General features: G+C 31.4%; 3 protein-coding genes across 4 annotated transcripts; 1 reads left to right on the top strand and 2 right to left on the bottom strand.

Annotated features, from left to right (window-relative positions):
* Positions 1-6: 6 nt before the first annotated feature.
* On the bottom strand, positions 7-3,900 carry Bm3730 (Homeobox protein ceh-20, putative; the record flags this gene model as incomplete). Of its 2 annotated transcripts, none has more annotated exons than XM_001895301.2 (10): positions 7-60; positions 1,500-1,642; positions 1,972-2,071; positions 2,257-2,392; positions 2,553-2,617; positions 2,928-3,053; positions 3,170-3,307; positions 3,413-3,483; positions 3,586-3,659; positions 3,806-3,900. In XM_001895301.2, 10 exons carry the CDS (start codon positions 3,898-3,900, stop codon positions 7-9), a joined length of 1,002 nt encoding a protein of 333 aa, XP_001895336.2. The 2 variants fall into 2 exon arrangements, with proteins under 2 accessions (XP_001895336.2, XP_042932250.1); XM_043076316.1 differs by having other exon boundaries at positions 3,806-3,849.
* A 1,466-nt stretch (positions 3,901-5,366) lies between these two features.
* Bm17337 (Uncharacterized protein) lies at positions 5,367-6,647 on the top strand (the record flags this gene model as incomplete). The annotated part of the gene is made up of 5 exons (XM_001902708.2): positions 5,367-5,387; positions 5,701-5,770; positions 5,993-6,076; positions 6,230-6,275; positions 6,587-6,647. The coding sequence occupies 5 exons, from the start codon at positions 5,367-5,369 to the stop codon at positions 6,645-6,647; spliced, it is 282 nt and encodes a 93-aa protein (XP_001902743.2).
* Positions 6,648-9,603: 2,956 nt separating this feature from the next.
* Positions 9,604-20,183, bottom strand: Bma-daf-2 (Protein kinase domain containing protein; the record flags this gene model as incomplete). The annotated part of the gene is made up of 29 exons (XM_001895299.2): positions 9,604-9,747; positions 10,078-10,182; positions 10,575-10,697; positions 11,091-11,220; positions 11,381-11,518; positions 12,122-12,200; positions 12,405-12,486; positions 12,582-12,758; positions 12,851-13,072; positions 13,214-13,354; positions 13,498-13,590; positions 13,676-13,873; positions 14,032-14,192; positions 14,429-14,516; positions 14,775-15,024; positions 15,293-15,393; positions 15,485-15,588; positions 15,818-15,936; positions 16,082-16,234; positions 16,439-16,602; positions 17,026-17,141; positions 17,312-17,520; positions 17,850-18,011; positions 18,372-18,519; positions 18,638-18,762; positions 19,012-19,219; positions 19,445-19,540; positions 19,621-19,883; positions 20,008-20,183. The coding sequence occupies 29 exons, from the start codon at positions 20,181-20,183 to the stop codon at positions 9,604-9,606; spliced, it is 4,275 nt and encodes a 1,424-aa protein (XP_001895334.2).
* Between the last annotated feature and the right edge of the window lie 534 nt (positions 20,184-20,717).

Below are 20,717 nucleotides of genomic sequence, written 5' to 3'. Positions count from 1 at the left end.
CATCTACTATTCATTTTTCGATTTCTTCATTGGTGGTTCACCGCTTACTGTGGGTAGCGTCTGTGAAAAAGGAAGAATTTCATTAAAATTAAAGCTGAACTTTGAGAGTGTTCAATCCAAATTTGCAAATTATGGTTTCGCAATGTATAATAAATGTCGGAATAACTTGCTCATTCTCCTCAAAACTCAGCCTCTATTTTCCAAAAACTCATTTCTTTCACAGTGTTAGTTTTGAGTCAATGTCTATCAAATTATAAAAAAACTACAATTATAGCACCTTACAGCTTTTGAAAGAAATACTGTGTTTAAACTTAGGTCACTGATTGCATTTTGCTCTCCAAAACTTCACTTGATAGGTGAAGTTGAGAGAGTATTTACTTCAAGATACCAACCAAATGCAACAGTGTAAGAAAGACATATGTATTTTTAGTAATTTCGAGTGTTTTCTATTTCTAAATAAAATTAGTTTGACGAGTACTATAAGTTAGCTCAGACATCTTAGATAATGGTTACATCACAGCACGTAATTCAAAATTGCACAACCGTATGCTACACTGTTGCAATTAACTCTTGAAGCGAAATTTCAATAAATGCATCTATTAGGGTAAAATAAATAAAATCTACTGATGGTCAGAACACAAATGCAGTAAGCGTTATGATTTCAGAACAACAGCAACAACAACGGCAAAATAAGTTAGTAAGCATTACGTTAAGACTGCGGTGATGGATTGTTTGGTGGAGGAATTCCGTAAGCTGTAGACATCTGGAAATTACAAACAGTTTAAGTAATAATTAATTACGGGAAAAATTCTGTTTGAATGGAAACAGCACGAAGTTGAAAATGCAAAGGTAAGTTTTTCAGTCAAAGAATTAAAATTCCATAAAAATTACAGTTGGCGTAAGGGTAACGGGGAATTCGTAACAGCAAGTTCATGCAATCTGCTGTTAATTTGAATTAGACTCATATGTTAGTTTATCCAAATAAAAATCTAGGAATGCGATACTATTTGAACACGGCTGCTGTGCAATCTAAATTCCTCTTTTACCTTAAATTACTGTTTTTCAAAGCTAAATTGCTATCATAAATTCGATAGTCCGCTAATTTGAAAACCCTTATGCCCACAATTAATTGTATGAAACATAGGCAAACGTACAATAACTCACAGTATATAAGTATAACTGACGATTTCTAAGTAAATAAACAGGTAAAGCATGATAATTCACTTCATAAGTGTTAGTTCTCAGCAAACCGATGCAATAATGAAAAAGACTCGTTTGACTGTCTCACTCCATTTATTTTCATCAATAATTGAGATTTATATCCATTTGAAAGAAGACAGAGTTCTAGGAAGTTTAAGCAACTAATTAATCAACTAATAAATTAAGCATAAGCAGTGCAAGATTTAAGCAACTAATTGATCATTTAATAAATTAAGCATAAGCTAATGCTACAGATCGTTGAACGGATCATTCCGAGCCATCGGGTGAATAATACCTACCAGCTGAGGATTATAACCGGCAGTGAAATCAAGACCAGCAGTCATATGATGTGCAAGATCCTGTCCTGGAAGCATTGCTGGATAATTGAGCATGCTTCCGGCTGCTGATGTCCCTGCTGCCAACATACCGTATTGATTCGCAGCTGTAAAACCTAGTAGTGAAATTAAGATCAGCACTCAAGTTTAATTTGAAAACGCATGAACCACCAATTTCATTTCCGATAAGCTTTGATTTTTGCAACTGGCTCACACTATAAGTCTTTTTTAATCTTTTATAAGTCCTTTTTTGGAGGCTACCTGAATCTTCATTTGACCTGAGACGTAGTGGCTAAACAATACAGTTGTTTGATGCAGTTAATGCTTTGACTGTATATACCTTGATTCAAAGAAATTTAAATGATATACATTTTTGCTAAGAGTCATTCTAAAAAGTCCTCTATAATGAATGGGATGAAAAGAAATCCAGATTTACCGTGCGCAGCTTTTTTAGCTGCATACATGTTGGCTTCTTCTTGAGCCTTTGCTATATTTTTTTTGTACCTTATTCGTTTATTGCCAAACCAATTCGACACCTAAATTAAATATTGTCATGTACATCACTATCATAATGTTGGATGTCAGTTGAATGAGTGACTCAACACAATTATAACTGTTATGCAGTGAGATCACCACTTGGAAATATGATAATATTATAGATAATATTATATCTATGATAATATTATAGAAAAATAATTGAAAAAGAGATTAAGAAAACAACCTGGGAAACAGTAATCTGACATTGTCGTGCCAACTCTTCTTTTGCTTCTTCTGATGGGTAAGGATTACTTAAATGTGAGTAGAAATATTCGTTCAGCACTTCCGTAGCTTGCTTGCTGAAGTTTCGCCGTTTTCTCCTATAATTTTAAAATAAAATTCTTGTGAAGAACAGAAAACACATTTAGTATTAATACGTTCATTACAGTAGAGATTTAGTAAACTTATTCTTAAGGAAGTTACACTTAAAAAATTTTCATTACGGTCTTAGTAGCTGTAATTGATTACTGAAAAAATCACCTGGCATCAAGGAACCGTGAGCGAAGAATCATTACTGCTTCACAGGTTGACTGCTTCAGTTGTACCTGCAAAAATATTAGAGTGAAATGAGGAATAAATTGTAATCAATAGAATGCAAAAGTTTGGAAGTTGTTATTTTCTGAATTTTATGAAGTCGTCTTCCACTATAATTTAATATAATCATCATGATTGCACTACAGAAACTAAATTATTAGAGTTCAGTAATTTTAGAGATCATTCGATAATCGATTGAAGTAAACTAGTTATTATCTCAAAAAAATTTTACCTCAAAGAATTCGAAAGCAAAATCTACATTCAGTTTCTTAGCTTGACCAAAGCATCACAGTACAGAAATGAGTTTTATTTATTACTTACCTGTATTCCGGAAAATTTCTTCTGTATAATAGCAACCATCCGCTCAATTTCTTTGTTTGCAATTGGTCGAGTTCGACTTTGTTCACGTAGCAACGATACAACATGTTGAGTAAATTCTTGACAAGCCTGAAAAACAATCAGTATTTCTTGCAGGTCAGAAATGCTTGATCTTTTGCAAAATTTATCGGCACCTTTCATTTGCATTCGATGTTAAAATTTAAAAATTAAAGACAGAAATGAACCTCTTCATATTTCCGTAACTCTTCACTGTATACCAGTCTAATCTGAGTAAGTTTTTGCCGATAATCAGCTTGATCACCACCACTGGTATCACTCTGAATTGGTCCACGATTGTCCGGACCAGCCACACCTTCGGCAACCTAAAAAACGAGCTGAAAACTATATAAGAAATTTTGATGATAAAAGAAATACACGGTTATACAGTACGAATTTATTTACATTATCGCTGTATTTATAAGACTAACCAGCATATTATCTAGTCGCATAAGCTGTGGATCTTCTGGTGCCTCTTCTTGACCACCTCGAATGGAAAGTGCTGCAATCCAGAAAGCAATGTTTATTCGCTACCTGATACCACTTCATTTTTCACAATGATAAAACATTACGGAGAAATCACAAAATGAAAAAAAAAAAAAACCTGTTTTTTCCTTAATTTCGCATAAAACTTCAAATAAAGCATTTTTCATACGATGATTCTGCAGCTGCTGCTTCCTGAAAACATTGAGAAACAAGTGTTTGCTTTTAAACTTCTTTTACTATAACCCTATAAGCAGTCCAGGAGTAATTATAACATTATAAGCTTTTGCCTTTGGAGTTATTATTATGAGAATAGCAAAATGAAGAAAAAAGAGCAAAACCTTTGCTGAGTATGGTCATCCAAGGATTGTTCTGATATGCTCATTAGCTGCGACAACAAGTCATTCAATGAAGTTGCTGGTGGTAATTCACCCATTTTATCACAAAATTTGTTGTAATTTCAATACAGTAATATAATATTCCAAAATAAAGTGAGATTGCTATTATAATAAAAGCAGGAAGAAAAACTGTAAAAGTAAATAAAGGAAGTTAAAATTAAAGGAAATGGTATATATTTTAAGATATGCATTAATATCTGGAAATACCTATTATATGATCTTCAAAATTTCTCATAGTACAACAATCAGTGAGGACTTAAAAGTTGTACAGGAAGACATCTGCTCTCTAAGAACAATTTCAAACATAACATTTAACATGAATCATTAAAAAAAAAAAAAAAATCTTTTTTCTTTAAAAAAATATCAGAATAAATGAAGAGAGAGAGAGAGAGATCTCAGTCATATTCATAATTATACGTAAATTGAGGCTTGACTTTTAAATAAGAGCTACGTTAAGTAAGAGCTAACAACAATAAGCTAACATATGAAAGAATAATAAAGTTGAAGTTGATCGACTTCATTGAATTTAAGAAAAAAACAGATTAAATTTTCAAATATTTTAAGAACTTTAGTGAACTAATTAATTTAAGTCGAAATATGACTAAAACAAACATTGACAAGCAAACTCAATTATTTAACAGCTACAAATCAGCCGTCTATATTTAACGCATCTAAATGCAACGGTGCCAATCGATCGTTCCTAACGTTTGGACTCTTAGTGTTTGTATCACTTATCTTTTACTATTTTGAGAATGGTAGATGTTATGCATCCGAGAAATAAAAAACATCACTTAAACAATTTATCTAAGATGCTAATATCTTACATGTTTTTTTCATTTGCATTTACCATAAGTGTTATTATAGTTTCAGAGTACACATTTATTTTTTGTTTACGTTAAGAAACATTATAAAATTTAGAATAAATTTTGGTCATATAATGACATTGCATGAGATAATACAAATCTCAATTTAACATTTCCTTTTTTTTTTCCATTCAGATCTGAAGGTTCTTTTATGTTGAATTTACATTACTAATTTGTATCACAATTACATTGTTTTTATCATTAATTTCTTACACATTAATTGGTTTTATCATTTTTACCCTTGCTGTTGTTGATTAACCGTGGTAAGAAAAAAAATTGTAAGAATTAAATATATGTTAAGATTAGTAAAGTTCTAAAAATTTGAAGAGAAAGATTGAGCACTAAGAGTGATCATTACAAGTGATCGCTATACGCTTTTCATGTTAACAAGAAATCATTATATGCTAGTTTAGCCGAGACAGAGAGGAGATTATCGGAAGGCGATAACAAATGGAGGAAGGGTAGGGTGAAAAAGCAGAAGAAATGGAAGAGGGATTGGCACCTCAAGAGCCGAAATTTAAGCGAAATGTAGAAGGAGCAGGGTGGGCGTTTAAGTAGCTTTCTCTGCCAAACGATGGCGAGGAGAGCTGGGAGGTGCTGTTATCACCAGTAGAGATAGGTAGCGTTAAGGTTTTGGAAGAATGAGTTCGGGAAATCGTCTTGTAAGCCTTATTTTAATGTACAAGGAAAGGTACACAATGCTGATCCTATGGCGATCAGAATTCCAGTTCCAGTCATGCATATGACGTGGACTGCGGCTATACCCAAAATATTTCATCCTCAAAATTGTTTCTGGAATAACTCTGGAAGGAATCGGAAAGAGGATGATTGAATTGGAGGGATGTATCAACATTGGTAATTTATAATTTTAGTAACTTTGAGGATGACTGTGAGTCTGTAGTTTGGGATGTAATACATCGTAGGCAATTTACTCTAACAAATAGTTTGTATTATTATTATTATTTTTTTTTTCAGTATGGTATCTGCGGCAGGCAGTTCGAGACACTAAAAGGCTGGCACATCTCGAGAACACGTAAGGAGGACGGTAAGTACTTTGGAATGATAATCTTAGCTACGTTTGATTAAATCGAAAAGTATAAACTTGTTGATTGTATGGAAGAGAAGAGAGTGCTCAGTATTTTTTTGTCCCACATAAATGTTTAACAAGGTCGTGAAGCGAAAATTGGAAACGAAAAAGGAATTAGTAAAAACAAAACAACCATGAAGTCGATTTCATAGCTTTCTAATCAGTGAATTTCTCTTTCAGGCAGGTATTCCTCACTCGACGAAGCTGCCGCTGCCTGTCCCAGTTCTCCATCCTCCTCCAGCGGAAAAGATATCGGAGTTACTGGTTTAGAAAAAAAAAGAAAAAAATAAAAACAGAGAAGTCGAAGGACATGAAAGGAATAGAATTTTGGGAAGTACGAGAAAGGAGGATGGAGTTTTTTTTCGAAACGTCTGGAGTAATCGATCGACTTAGCAGGAAAGATTCAACTATTTACAGGGGGTGAGTGGCAAGTTATACGAGGCTGGCTAAATGCGTTTTATAGGTATGCATTTATTCCCAGTTGATGGCCGGTCATTTCAATTTTTTTTAATATTCAGGGCTGTTCAAATAAGAATTTTCTTTAGTAGTCACTGAGAATTAAACTGGATGGAATTCTATCAGAAATCTGGAAGCAGTTAAACATTCCACACTAAGTTCTGTGAGCTTACTGCGGATACTGTAAGTATCATGATTTAGTGAAATATTTTTGGATAGTTTAGCACTCGATGCTCCAAAAGAACTATTTGAGAATCAGTGTGATTCCAAACTGATAAAAGCATCACAAATATGACATCTGCTTTCATCCAATTGCAGGAAAACTGTGGGACAGAATAAAAGAACGAAGGACCTAATGGAAGTTCGCTGGTATTACTAAAGCACTTGCCATTGTGCGTAGAGTCTTGGAAGATTGAGAAGTTGCTCGAAGCTCTTCAACGTGATCCTGCTAAAGTTGGCCAGTCACGTAAGATGCAATATACAATACAATAAAGGCGATATTATATAGAATCAATTCTGCAATACAGAACATCTTGCTTTGATTTGCAGAAGCTGTAAAGTTTTTGCGCGTTGTGTTGTAGAAATTTTCTCATTGAAGTAAATAATCACATAAAATAAATGTGTATTACGATGACCAGTGTAATGAATCATTTACCTAACTCCATAAATCACGATGTCGGAGAGCATCAAACTTGTCTTCAATGGTTAAATTGTTATGTATTACAAATAGCTCAACTTTTCACATCTTTGTGCAAAAAATATCAGATACTATAAGTAGTTCCATTATTCATATTTTTGCATCCAGCAAAATTAAAACACAAAGGATATGAAATATTGCAAACAACATCACCATAAAAAGTATTATTATCTGTTATCTTTCCATTTCTTAATCAAGTAGCTCACTCAGTCACCTTCCTTCATTACCTATTTTTCACTTTCACTGGTTTCGGCTGCTTATTCACATTCCTGGATAAGACTATATTAAAGACCGGTAGCTGGAGACAAGAGATCATAAAATGCGATAAGATGCGATAATCGGAATTATGCGAATTGAAATATCGGTGAAAAGTTATCCGGTTACGATATCAAAGTCAAATTTCAGTAACTCAGGAAAACTCGTACCGATGGAAAATTGTTTCATTGCTATTAATCAATTATATGTCGAGGTGAGAAACCAAGTGTCTAAACTAAATTTTGCTAGCGAAATATCAGATTCTACAAGTGATAAAAAGACTATACAAAAAAGTCGCAAAAGAATTCATATCGATGACAAACAGTTCCCTTGTGATTTGATTGCCGTGGATTTTCAAAGCTGTATTTAGATAATTATGTTACCGGAATATCAATTTCCACATTCGAAACAATACCGGTAACGAACAACCCAATGTTCAAATGATATACCACCAGAATGATAAAAACCGTTCATTACGCACTTAACGCATTCATACAATTGGATAGAATATACAATTGCACGGGTAAAACCGTACGATTGGAAGCTACGCTTACAATTTAATTTCAAGCGTTTAATAATTTCTTTCGAGTTTATGTCTACCTCAAGCCCTCTTCAAAATTATAAATGAGATCTATCGCCACTTGTATTTATTATTTGCATTTTATAAGTATTATTCATTACTTGTTATAATGTTGTTTATGATTGCACACGTTATGCTTTTCTGCTGCATGCTGTTCAAAATTTTTCATGAAAATATTAGCAGCAAGATGAGTTAACAAGAAAAAGAATCGGCAAATAAAAAGTGCAACCAGATTTCAGTAAATTGGCTTAACTCGTATGACGCATAAATTTTTGAAATTGTAACAAAACGCCCTTATGTAAATTAAAGTATAAAACTTTACATCATGCATTTCTGGTTGAATATAAGCAAGAAGAAATAATTCGCCTTTGTGCAGCTTGAAATAAAAATTTTAATTACGTGTAAGAAGGATCAAGTGTACGTGCTTACGCGTTCATCAAAACATGGTGTAACACAAAAATAGTGTGATAATTGCACTAACAATAATGAAATTTAAAATTCAAATGTCCTTTATGTTTAGATATACAAAAAAAAAAAACAACGACTAAAAAAGATCCTTTTATTAGAATCACAAATAATTAGAACTATAACAAATTATAAATATTCTTATAATAAACTCAGAGATAATCATATATTCATTAAAGTTTGAAAAAATTTTCAAAAAAGACGAGGAAACTACCTTGTTTACTATCAAAAACATTAACAGGAAAGCGCCTATAAAAAATGTTTAACAAAGCTAAGGAACAAAATGTTGCTACTTTTTAGCACCGATCCATTCATCCCATCTTTCCTAGGGAAAAACCTGGAACCTAGAGAATTCTAAAAAATGTTTCAATTTAATTCGAGCAATAACAATTTAAAATGAGATTATCAGAAGATGGAAACAATGGTATATTAGATCTGCAGGACAACAAATAGAAATTTTAATCATTTTTATTGGAGGGGAAGAGGATGATCAAGCAGAAAAGATATCAAAAAAGGAAAAAAAAAATGGCAGATGCTGATACTGTTTCCAATAATATAAAAAAAACGGTTTCTTGAAATACTGCAATCAAATCCATGAATACAAAAACCTCCATGATATCTTTGAAGATCAAATATAGAGAACAAAAAAAAAAAAAAAAAAAAAATTTACAGACATTTTAATAACAAAACAAATCAATAAACAAGAACAAATTTTAGAAAATTTAATGAAAAAACACATAGTCCAAATATTTATGCAGAGAGAAAAGAAAAGAGAACAAGAAAGACAAAAAAGGAGGAGGAATTTGTGTTGGAGAAATGTTTTTTGGTAACGTGAGGATGAGAATGAAAGAAATTCTATTTTTCTTGTTCAACAATCGTATTCAAATTAACAGGCTTACGAATTTCTCCTTTTTGATAGAAATGAAGAAAATTACTAAAGAGAAGAAAAAATTGAGCAAAAAATTATAAACACATATAAACAACGCAACATTATTTCTAATACGAGATTCACTTCTAAATATTAAGTCAGCAGTTAGCTTCAACTTTAGCCCTTTTTTAACTGCATCATTGCTTTATCTTGGTAATTCCGTTAATAATTAGAAAAATTTTTTAAAGCAAGAACTTAAATTAAAATGTTATTTAATTTTTCTTTAGGATATACTACTAAATGTTCAGAGATCATTACTGCGGAAATCATGTAAGACATTCCATTTATTCTATTCTTTTCCGAAATGATTCTAGTTTTATCAGTTCCCAGAATGTTTCATTATCAGTTGTTCTCGAAAATTGTTAATCCACATAAAACAAAGTGGATTTAGAACTGATAAACATAATAAATTAAAATTCATCCTCGTTTCTATCAAACCGTGTTAAACTGATGTCAGTTTCTGATTTACGTCTGCCGCTCTGCAGATGATCAGAACCGCCAACACTCCGTCGCCATGATGAGATACCACTGCGTCGATTTGAGAAACATATTGGCTAAAAAAAAACGTCAAAATACTATCAAATTTATGCAGTTGTTCAGTATAATTAGCCTTCTACTGATGATACGCTGCAAGTATAGAAAACTTGCATAATATTTTACACAATTCCTAAAAAAATTATCATTGGAAAAAAAAAAAAAAAAACATCACCAATGAGTGCTTCAGTGAACGAAAAATAAAAGCGGAAATTAAATATTCTATTCTACAATTATAATTCTCTCGTTTCTATAACTTTCTACAATTATAATTCTCTCGTTCCTATAACTCATATGATATTTTAAATATCACTAAAGTGAACACAGTCAGAAATGAACCAATGTTGAACCTTTGGCTGAATATTTGCTTCATTATTATTTGATAAATAACGAATATTGCCACTACTACTGGAGTGATTTAATTGTTGCTTTTCCGGTCTGTTGATGAATGAAGTCTAAAAGAAAGGACTAGCAATGTAAGCTGACAACTGAAATGAAATAATTAAACGTTATAATCCACGCTTGAAATAAAAGGAAAAACTACTTTTAACTACTAAAAACTACTTTATTAACTATAGCTTTTACTAAAAAACTACTAAAAATACTTTATTAACGTATAGCTTTTATAAATCATGAATAGGCTTTCTATAATAAAATATGAGTTATGTTTAAATGCGACACACACTGTCACTATAAATATTTTAATTCTATATTTTATTTAACATTATGTGTTTTAATTCACAGAAAAACTAATAATGTCATTACAAATTTAATGTTGTGATCTAGTCGAATTGTTTTCTTAGTAAGGATAAAAAATGTCAACATATTAAGCAAAAAATAACATTACCTCGCTCTGATCAACATGTCCTGCACTAGCAGTTCGTACAAGTCTACTACTATCAGTAATTGGGAATAGTTCTTCATCTAGATAGTCATCCGTATTCATTTGATTGGACATCACGAATGACATCTGAATGGTACGCACACTATCATCATAAATATTTCAATTAAATATGCAGCTCAGTTTACCTACTATAATTATGGTAAACTGCAAGTATTTTAAAACTCATATAAATATTTTAACTGTACATATTTTATAAGTATCTGAATTTATATAAAAGTTGCCATAAGTATTTTAATTTACGTAAAAAAAAATTAATGCAAGTATTAATTTATATAAATTAGAGTATTTTATGTTCATAAATTGAACACTTCAGTTTCAGTCTTCTCACAATATCTCTTCCATGAAGATGAAAAAAAAAGGGATAAATACTCCCTTTCCAACATTTTATAAAAAATATCGCCTAAGTGAAATAAAACAACTTTTTATTAAGAAATACATGAAACATATAGAGAAAAATACCTCACGAAATTCATCATCAGGAAAATTAAGTATCCCACCCTCAGCATGTCTCAGTAGAATTCCAACAATTTGAGCAAAAGTGGGACGTTCACGAGGATCGTATTTCCAGCAACGCTTCATCAATTCATACCTCAAAAATATCAAACATGATAGCAGATCATTCTTATGCTCAGAACTGCGCAATCATGGCATTAATAATGAATCAAATGAAAGCTATGATTATTGACTTGTCATGATCATCTTTTGCCGTAGCATTTCACAACAAAAGAAATTGAAATCCGCAAACATACCAAAAATCCGGACAACCAGTCGGTCTGGTTAATATTTTCTTCTTCACACCAATATAATCGAAAACACTTTCATTGGCTAAACCCAAATATGGTTGCTGAGCCAAAGTAAGCATTTCGTAAAGTGTTATACCATAAGACCTATATGAAATTGGCATTTAGTAGTTGTAAACAACACTTAATTCCAAAAATAAAAATAAAATCTCAATTTATAATATATATATATATATGATGTTTACTGTAAAGTGCGTTCTTCCTATCAACATTCCGAGCTTCGTCACATCCTAATACTAGATTATTTCTATATTAAGAATTTTTGGACATGAAAGACTGTCTACAACTAGTTTGTTTCTTAAATTATCTTGCCACCGAAAAAGTCAGATAGACTGAATCGGAAACTGTAATCTCTAAACCGGTAAGTAAATGAATCAATAGGTTTATAAATGTCAAATTGTCATAACTTTCTGCTTTCCAAAGTCTTACAAAAAAAAAATTTCTTTAATTTGAAACAAATACAATTCCTTCAAATCTTTCAAATGTATCACAGAAGCTAAGAAAGCAATAAAAATGATTTTATCATTAAAGCAGTTTTACATAATTATTTTATATAATAATTAAGTAGTTAATTAATGATAATAATAGTAACAATAATAATAATTATTAAAATGAAGCATTTTTATTTCCATATTCGAATCACTTAAGATACTCAACCTGTATATATACTTTTATATAATAAATTCTTACCAGACATCTGACTTCATGGTAAATTTACCATCCATCAATGATTCAGGTGCCATCCATCTCACTGGCATTAACCGTTTTCCTTTAAAGTGAAAAAATTGAAAAATAAACCGTCAGCTTCTGAGAACTGTAAGAAGTACAGAACTTTTAGGCATGTTTGTAATGTTTTTAAGTCAGACTTTCAAATGTGGAGAACTCAAAATGCCTCAATTTTATATATTAGCGCCTTTCATCTATAAAGTGTTTTCAGCGACCCTAAATCAATAAAACAAAATTATGTACAAACCTGCTGGTTTATAATATTCATGGTAATAGATATCTCTTGCCATACCAAAATCACCAATCTTCACTGTATCGAATTCATTCACCTAGAATGATTTGTAAAAAAATTTCCAAATAGTAGAGTGAGAGTAATATATATATTCCCAGCAAAATCTTAACCAAACTCCAAAATTTTAAATACCATGCAATTTCTAGCAGCTAAATCACGATGACAAAATTTCAACGATTCCAGATATGCCATTCCGTCAGCAACTTGTGACGCCCAACGGAAGAAATCGATTGCACCTGGTACTGGCAAACCGTTAACGTTTTCTTCAGCATTTGGTCGTCTAGACCGCAGGTAGTCACGTAGATTACCCTTTAATGTAAAACTTGAAAAATAGGACTTGAAAAGCAATATTGAATGAATTACTTCCTTTTTTTTTAAACATTCGTAAGAAGATACATTACCTTCTTCATCATTTCCATTACAACTAGAACAGGTTGACCATCAGAGACCACGCCATAAAGTTTAACGATAAAAGGTGTATTGAATTGTTTCATAACGCTTGCTTCGATAAGAAAATGAAGACGCTCCGCGCTATTTGCTGTTTCGGATACCGTTTTAATTGCACATTCACCGAAGGTAACACCTAAGTATGACTTGCAGTTGTCACCATATCCCCGATATACCTGCAATCTCAGAACAAAAATCTAAACCCTGTGCATTATCCTGGTTTAAATCTAACAAAACTACACTGATTTCTTAAAAAATATGAAGATTGAATAGATGTAGTGAATGAGTAGACAGAGTTCTTTGCTCTACGAGAATACCTTGCCGAAAGTCCCTCTTCCGATTTCATCTTCTAAATGAATTGCACTCCGTTTCAATTCCCATTCATCTGGTTTATAAACATCCATTTGGCTCAAATATTCAGGATTTGCCGAAATTTGTTGTCGCACGTATTCACGAACCTAGAAAGAAACTATAATTTAATTAAATCAATTAAATAAAAGAAAAAAATTCAAATAGTTTGCGGTTATTTCTTTTTTTATAAGAATGAAGTATGCAGAAAAGATACATGTTCACTTTTGCTCAAAAACTATTAAATTTATACCTTTTCTCCCAATATTTTCCTGGATATATAATATGCAGCCAAGGAACCGATAGATAATACAAGGAGCACAATTACAGCGATAAATGAAACTACCTGAAGTACACAAAAAAGTTTTACTGATATAATCAAATCATATCGGATCATATTGCTCTAATTAGTTTTAACTTTAATAGCTTACTGTTGTTGTAAAGAACGTCGGCTTCACAATTTTGAACAATTTATGTGCCACGGCTATTTCCTTAATGGCATGAAACGAAAGCGAAGCCATAGATATTGTTTCCACTTGTACCAGATATTCACCCTCTGCTAATCCATTGAACACCACACCTTCTCGTTCCCGAAAATTACTTGCCTTCACGCATTGGCTTATCGGTGTCTGAAAATAAAAACTGATTATGTAAAGTTATCCAATACATAATATTATGATAATCTATAAACAATACAGTTATTCCTTCAGTAAGCTGTTGTTAAGATTTACAGCAATAGAACAACTGAGTAAGGCATTGTTATCAACTACTAAAAATATTTACGAACTTGGGCAAGATTTTCGGCCACAACAGTAACCCTGTATGCAAGTATGATGCCATTTGGATTTGACGGTTCTTGCCAAGTTATTTTACGACTGCGAGGGTCTTGTTTGAAGGAAGTTGAGTTAATCACTTTGATAGTTCTATTGTCAACCAAATCATTTGATGCTGAAATAATCATAGAATAAATCTTACAATCCTCTTCAAAAGTTATCAATCGATTTAAAAACTGACTGTAGTTTCAAAGACATCAGAAATTCCGAAAACAAATTTTCTAATTTTTTTGATCTACATTAAGAAAGCTGATATGGCTATCTGGAAATCTAAATATTTGATACATATGCAAAAAAAAAAAAAAATCAGAAATATTTTCCGAACAACTCTTTAAAAAACGAAGTATTTACCAATTGGTGCTGTGCGTACGACCATCCAGCCGGGTCGCTGTGAGCAATATGCACCTCCTGGAGCCGATATATTTTGACATGCATGGATCTGTATAGATTAATTTTATATACGTTACAAAATTTCAGTCTCAGAAAAATGAAAAAACAAGAACAGCAACTTTGGAAACGAATTTCTAGTACTACAATTTAAACTTCGCATTGATAACTACTGTGAATTGATATGTTCATATCAATTTACCAGATCACTAGTACTATAATATGAACAACTGCTAACATTTATTTCAGCTTGAATCCTGAACAGTAGATATGCGAACTTCACCACAAACAAATGCCGAAAAATACAAACCCATATCTGGTATTGTGTATAGTGACGCAACCCAACAATTGATAGGCGACGTGTGGTGACATTAATTTTGTGCGTCCCAATATCCAATTCCGATCGATATAAACTCGTAGTTTCATTTACTTCATTTTGTGTTATAAATATAAACCTTTCATCACCATACTGCTTCTCATTTGGTTCGTTGTAATCTTTCAGGATTGATCGACGACTACGACGGATTTGCGATTTCTCAATCATACTTCTTTTCGAATCTCTAGATAAGTTAGCAGCTTAGAATTGTAAACAGTAATTAAGTCCTAGTGCAGTAATATCTCCAATTACCATACTGCTTTCTTAGTAATTTCAGGGGAAAAAAAAAAAAAAAAAACTTCAATTCAATAAAAAATTTCACGCCTAAGTATCCTATTATAACATGCAATGAATACAAATTGTTACAGATTCCAAAATTCATCAAATCAAGCAATAAAATTTTATTGAAAGCTACTTTGAAGTTTTGAACTTCATTAAACGAAAAGACATACTGTTGCACAAAAACTAGATTTTGAACGGCATTTTCAAAATCAGCTTCGTTAGCTCTTTCATCTTCCAGATATATATTATTTGGTTTTGATTGTTGTCGCTGCTAAAAAGAAAGAAATTGCTCGATGATCATCAAATTGATGAAATAATTTGATTAAGATAATCATATAACATAAATCACTGATAACAACTACCTTTAGCAATCGACAGTCGCAACATCCTGCTTTTGAGCAAGATTGTTGTGCAGGTGCATGTGTGAATCGATCATTTATATCCTTATGATGTCTTAATCCTGCACCTTGAATAAATATACAGGAAAATAAGCAATTATGCACATTGTGTAGATATAGTAAATTTCAGCATTAATCAAAAAAGCTCCAAAAGCAAAACATCTATTTTTGCATACATGTCGATTGTTCTATCTCATTTCTTTTTTTCCGCATTATTTACATTATTATATCAGATTTCTTTGAATCATTGTTTACATTTTTAAAAGATGCTTCGATGTTTACATTTTCAGAACTTACCAGTTTTATCATCACAAACGTTTCCTGATACCGTCGATGGGTCATCACCTAATACTTGCCATTTGACAATGTAATGCGTAATATCACCATTTGGACGTTCTGGTGGTTCCCAAGCCAAACTGTAAAAAATGATCAATCAGAAATATAGTGCAATAAAGTTTTCTTCTGGTTAAACTAAAACAAATAATTTATTAAAATTAAAATGCTATGAGCTTATGCAAAGACCTTATGCTAAATAAAAACTTTTTTTTTGAAAAAGCTCACTCAATTTGGTCAGGCTTCATAATGAGGGATTTGCCAACGACATCCTTTGGTGGATCTGGAGTAGAGAAGAGTGTCTTTAAAAAATGAATCTTAGAGATTGCATTTCGTGCACCAGGATGGTTAATAAGTTTCGTTTGAACATAATATGCGTACCTAAAAATCACATCCATATTCATCTAGAAATAAACAATCATCATCCTGCAACACGGAAGTTTAAATATATCTGGAGCATATTTAGAAAACTAATGTATAATCATGCTAATTGAAAACTCCCGGCAAATTTATAAAAATCAAAAAAGAATTGCAGTCATTAATTAGTAACAATTAGCACGAACAAAAACAGGTAAATTAACGTACCATGTATTAGATTCAACAGCAAAAATACCAGCTCCTCGATTCAAACCCTCATTACCGTTTCCTTTTTCTGGTTCGAAATGCATTTGCCATGAATCACTACAAGCTGAGCGATCGTCATCAATGCTCAATGATGGATCTGGACCATCCACTTTTTTATAAAATACCTTGAAAATGCAAAATAAAAATCGAAGGTTACTTGATTTTGAAGCAAAACTTGTTATTCTAAAATTTAAATGTATTATAAACCAATAAAAAAAAACAGATTGAAAACCCAGCGATTTTTTCCACTACAAACCTAATTTTTAAATCTTAGTAAAGTTTTTCTTTTGCATATTTTATTAGTTGCAAATACATCCAAACGTTGCCCATTTGCCCTACTTAATGAAGTGGTACAAAAATTCAGTGGTTTATAATTATAGACATAATGTGTTAAAATGAAAGTAAGGTTAGCAACTTATCACCAAAGTTAGTCGATGTCATTGATTAAAACTACCAAGATAGAATTAAATTCTATTGTAGTTCCACAATTAAAATAGAATAAGCATGCTACTGCTATCAATACTGCAAAAATTTTACAAGCGTAATACCTGATAGCCTAAAAATTTTCGATGATCCATATCGGTTGTATTAAAAGCAACCCATGAGATCATAAAACCAAAACTATGAACATCTTCAGTTTGAACCTCAAAAGTTGTTTCGTCACCTAAAATCCGCCATTAATTTTAAAACCATATTAAACCAAAATTCATTTAAAAAAAAAAAAAAAAACCTTCGCAATGGAAAACTGAGAATTCGAAAATCTGTCTGAAACTTAGAAATGAAACAACAAAGAAACGAAAAGTTAAGGATTAATTTTTAAACATCAACACTTACATACTGCCCGATCACCATTGCTATAATATGATACATCATTCTCTTTCACATCAGTAAGGCCTGTATGATCGATTAGTGCTTTTATACGATTATAGCATAACATTCGATTATTTTGGAACAACACTGTACCATTCCCGATGACCAAAGGCTGTTTTTCGATATCAAATATTTGCCGTAAATTGGCATTTTCAAAAATTGCAAGCGCATATCTTTAAAATATGCATTTTCTAAAGCCATTGTAGAGTATATTTAAGAAATTTGAAATGCAAAATTTCACTAAGCTTATGGAACGGAAAAATTTTGTGCTTTTTTCAAGGACAAAATATCCTTGATGCTTTAAGTCATCCAAAAAAAAAAATATGTTATACAAACCCAATAGTCAATGTTACCCTGATCAGTTGGTGATAAATTAATTAAATTCAAGTTGGACACAATTTTGCGTCCAATTTCATACTAATTTACTTATTTAATGTAAATAAGTCCTAAATTAAGTAAAAAATCTGTCATATTTCCAACTGAAAATGATTTTACAATGTACCGATCTCTGTAAAGTATGCTCCCTTTAATTAATCGTAATCGTTTAAACATGTGTAAGGAGATAAATGATATGCTGAAATCAATCAACAGATAGCCTTCGATAACTTCAATATAACCCAATGCTTCACCAATTTTTTCCATCCCAGCTGCATCCAAACCTTTCCTGAAGTAGCGAATGAGGGTTATATAAAAAGCTTCAGTCACAAATAGATTGTATTCTTGATTAAATTCATCAGGATCTTTCATCCAAATTCGCACGAAAGATAAACATAAAAAGAGAAAAATGAAGTCATTTTATCTATTGTCAGTTATCAGCTGGCTGTTAAAGCCAATTTCCAAAAGGATTTGATTACAAAAAGCGGTTACTTCCAACTGATTTCATTTTATTTGTGAAAAACTAATTATTATCGAAAACTTCAAATAATTATTTACTATTATACAAATAACTTAAGAGAACAATAATTCTCATAGCAAGAATTGGTCTATACCAAAGTTTGAAAAAACAAAATTCTAATCAGTAAACCTTAATTCGATTTCCAGATAACCTTCGATAACATTGCACTTTTTGAACAAATAATCGTTGATGCGTGCGAAAGAATCAATGGTACCACCTTTGCATTTCACTGGACAATAGCCTTCACATTTAATACAACCTGATGAAGTGGTCGGGTCTGCAATAAAAAAAAAAAAAAAAAACTATATCCGAATCTACTTGAATAATTAGAAAATATTTTTCTTTTTCATTAAAATTAATTTCCCTCTTATAATTAAAACTGTAATGCAACACACCAATTTCCTGCCCAAATGGACAATCAACACGACACATATTTTCAACGATTAGCATTCGTTTCTTGGTACTTTCCATTGTTACTGGTGCTGATATATTTCGACATTCTTCAATCGTTACACATCTCCTAGAACAAAGAAAATTTTCTTTTAGATTGATCATAACTGACATGAATGTTAATATAACGCTTCAAATTTTTTTCAAACTTAAATGCTATAAACAAACCCCTGTTCAAATAAAAACTATTCGCGAGAAATTTTGCTTGAAAGAAAAATATATTGCAAAAAAAAAAAAAAAAAAAAAACAAAATCATTTAAACAAAATTTTCATTCATAAAATTTCTTTAAAAATCATTAAACTTTGAAAAAGCACTCACCTTACAAGATAGATGTGATGTATTTCATACAAACCAATTGGACATTTATCCATACATATACCTTGGTAAACGACATTTTTGCAAAAATGACAAGCACTGGGATCATCAGGTGCTGAGCATCCACCCAAACACTGATCATGACATCTTTCGCCATCATCGTCACAACCTGGTCCGACCGTTTTGTCATCATTCCATGCGTATTTGCATTCTGAAATAGTAAATAACTAAACGAGAAATGAAAAGCTTCTGAAAATTATGATTAAACTTATTTGAAGTCTGCAAATTTTATTTGGTCGTTTGAACTTTTAACTTTCAATCTTTTACATGCAAAAAAAAAATTTTTAGATTTTCTAAATGTAACCTCTTACAATTTATGTTATAACGGGTATAACAAATTTTTGCGCGGGAATAAAAAAAAAAAAAAAAACCTTACCAAGCTGGCATGTTTCAGCATCCCAACAGGACAACATATGGTCACGTTTATGACAACGATGTTCATTCTGTGGAACGCAATCATCGCTACACAGATCTGAAAATTTATTTTATTTTATTTTTTCTTTTAATATCATTTATTAATTTATACAGAGAGGAAAATTTTATCGTTTTTACCAGAGTCGGATCCTTTGTTTTGATCAGTCAAAATATCATTAGCTGGTCCGATGAGTATTTGACTCCAATCAATATATCGACTGTAACAGAGTTGTGTGTTATCCATAATTCGCACACCACCATTAATAATTGTTGTTAGCTTTGGTAAGCCAATTTCAACTAAATGTGTATTCTGATATATCACCAATGCATAATTCATGATTAATTCTTGTCCACCAATAATACGTAAATTAGGAAATAGTCGTTTTAACGATCGAAGAGCACTGAAATATTCCTAGTTTACAATTAAAATCAATTTAATTAGAGAATCAATTTAATTAGTAATCTCTCTATGATAAATGATATTGTAAAAATAACTAACAATGAAGAAAAAGAAAGTATACTAACCTCACTTGGAATATCAACAGATGTCCTGTAATGACGCGTAAGCGCTTAAAGACTGGAAAATTTTCATGGGTAAAATTTGAGCTTGTAATCATTGAAACCGAGAAATCACCCTCCATTACCGTACAATTAGCCAAAGTTGACCATTTTTCATTCGTTTCCTTGTCTTGAAATGCCATATTCGGACTGTTCCGAATGTCAAGCGAACGGCAGTATACATCATCGTGAGCTGATAACTAAAAAATATATGTAGATATCTGTACAAAAGAAAGCAATTTTCAAAAAATATAAAACTTGAAAATCTTTCGATTTTATCTATACATTTCACACGGCAATTTCATTTGCAAAATATGAAGCGTTAAGGAATTTTTGAGGATAAATAATGTAAAAACAAAAGATTACTTTACATTTAATATGTTGATTTAAATCTTACATCAAATTAAGTTGGTGAATAAAATTTTCTTGTTTAAAACAAAAACAAAATGACTTGCAGAAACTGTAAGTAGACTAAATATCCAAATGCTCCACATAGAATACAAACTCCATAACCTAAAGCTGCAATTAGCAGCAAATTTGTTTCGAAACTGTCGAATACAATGGATAATGATCTAAAAATAATAACTATAGAAATATAAAACCCAACAATAATAATAACAACAATAATAATAATAACGATAGTAGTAATAATAATAGGAATATTACTAATAGTATAG

This window comes from Brugia malayi, assembly GCF_000002995.4.
Source record: "Brugia malayi strain FR3 genome assembly, contig: Bm_v4_Chr1_scaffold_001, whole genome shotgun sequence".
Classification (NCBI taxonomy): Eukaryota; Metazoa; Nematoda; class Chromadorea; order Rhabditida; family Onchocercidae; genus Brugia; species Brugia malayi.
This window is presented reverse-complemented; position numbering and strand designations above follow the sequence as displayed.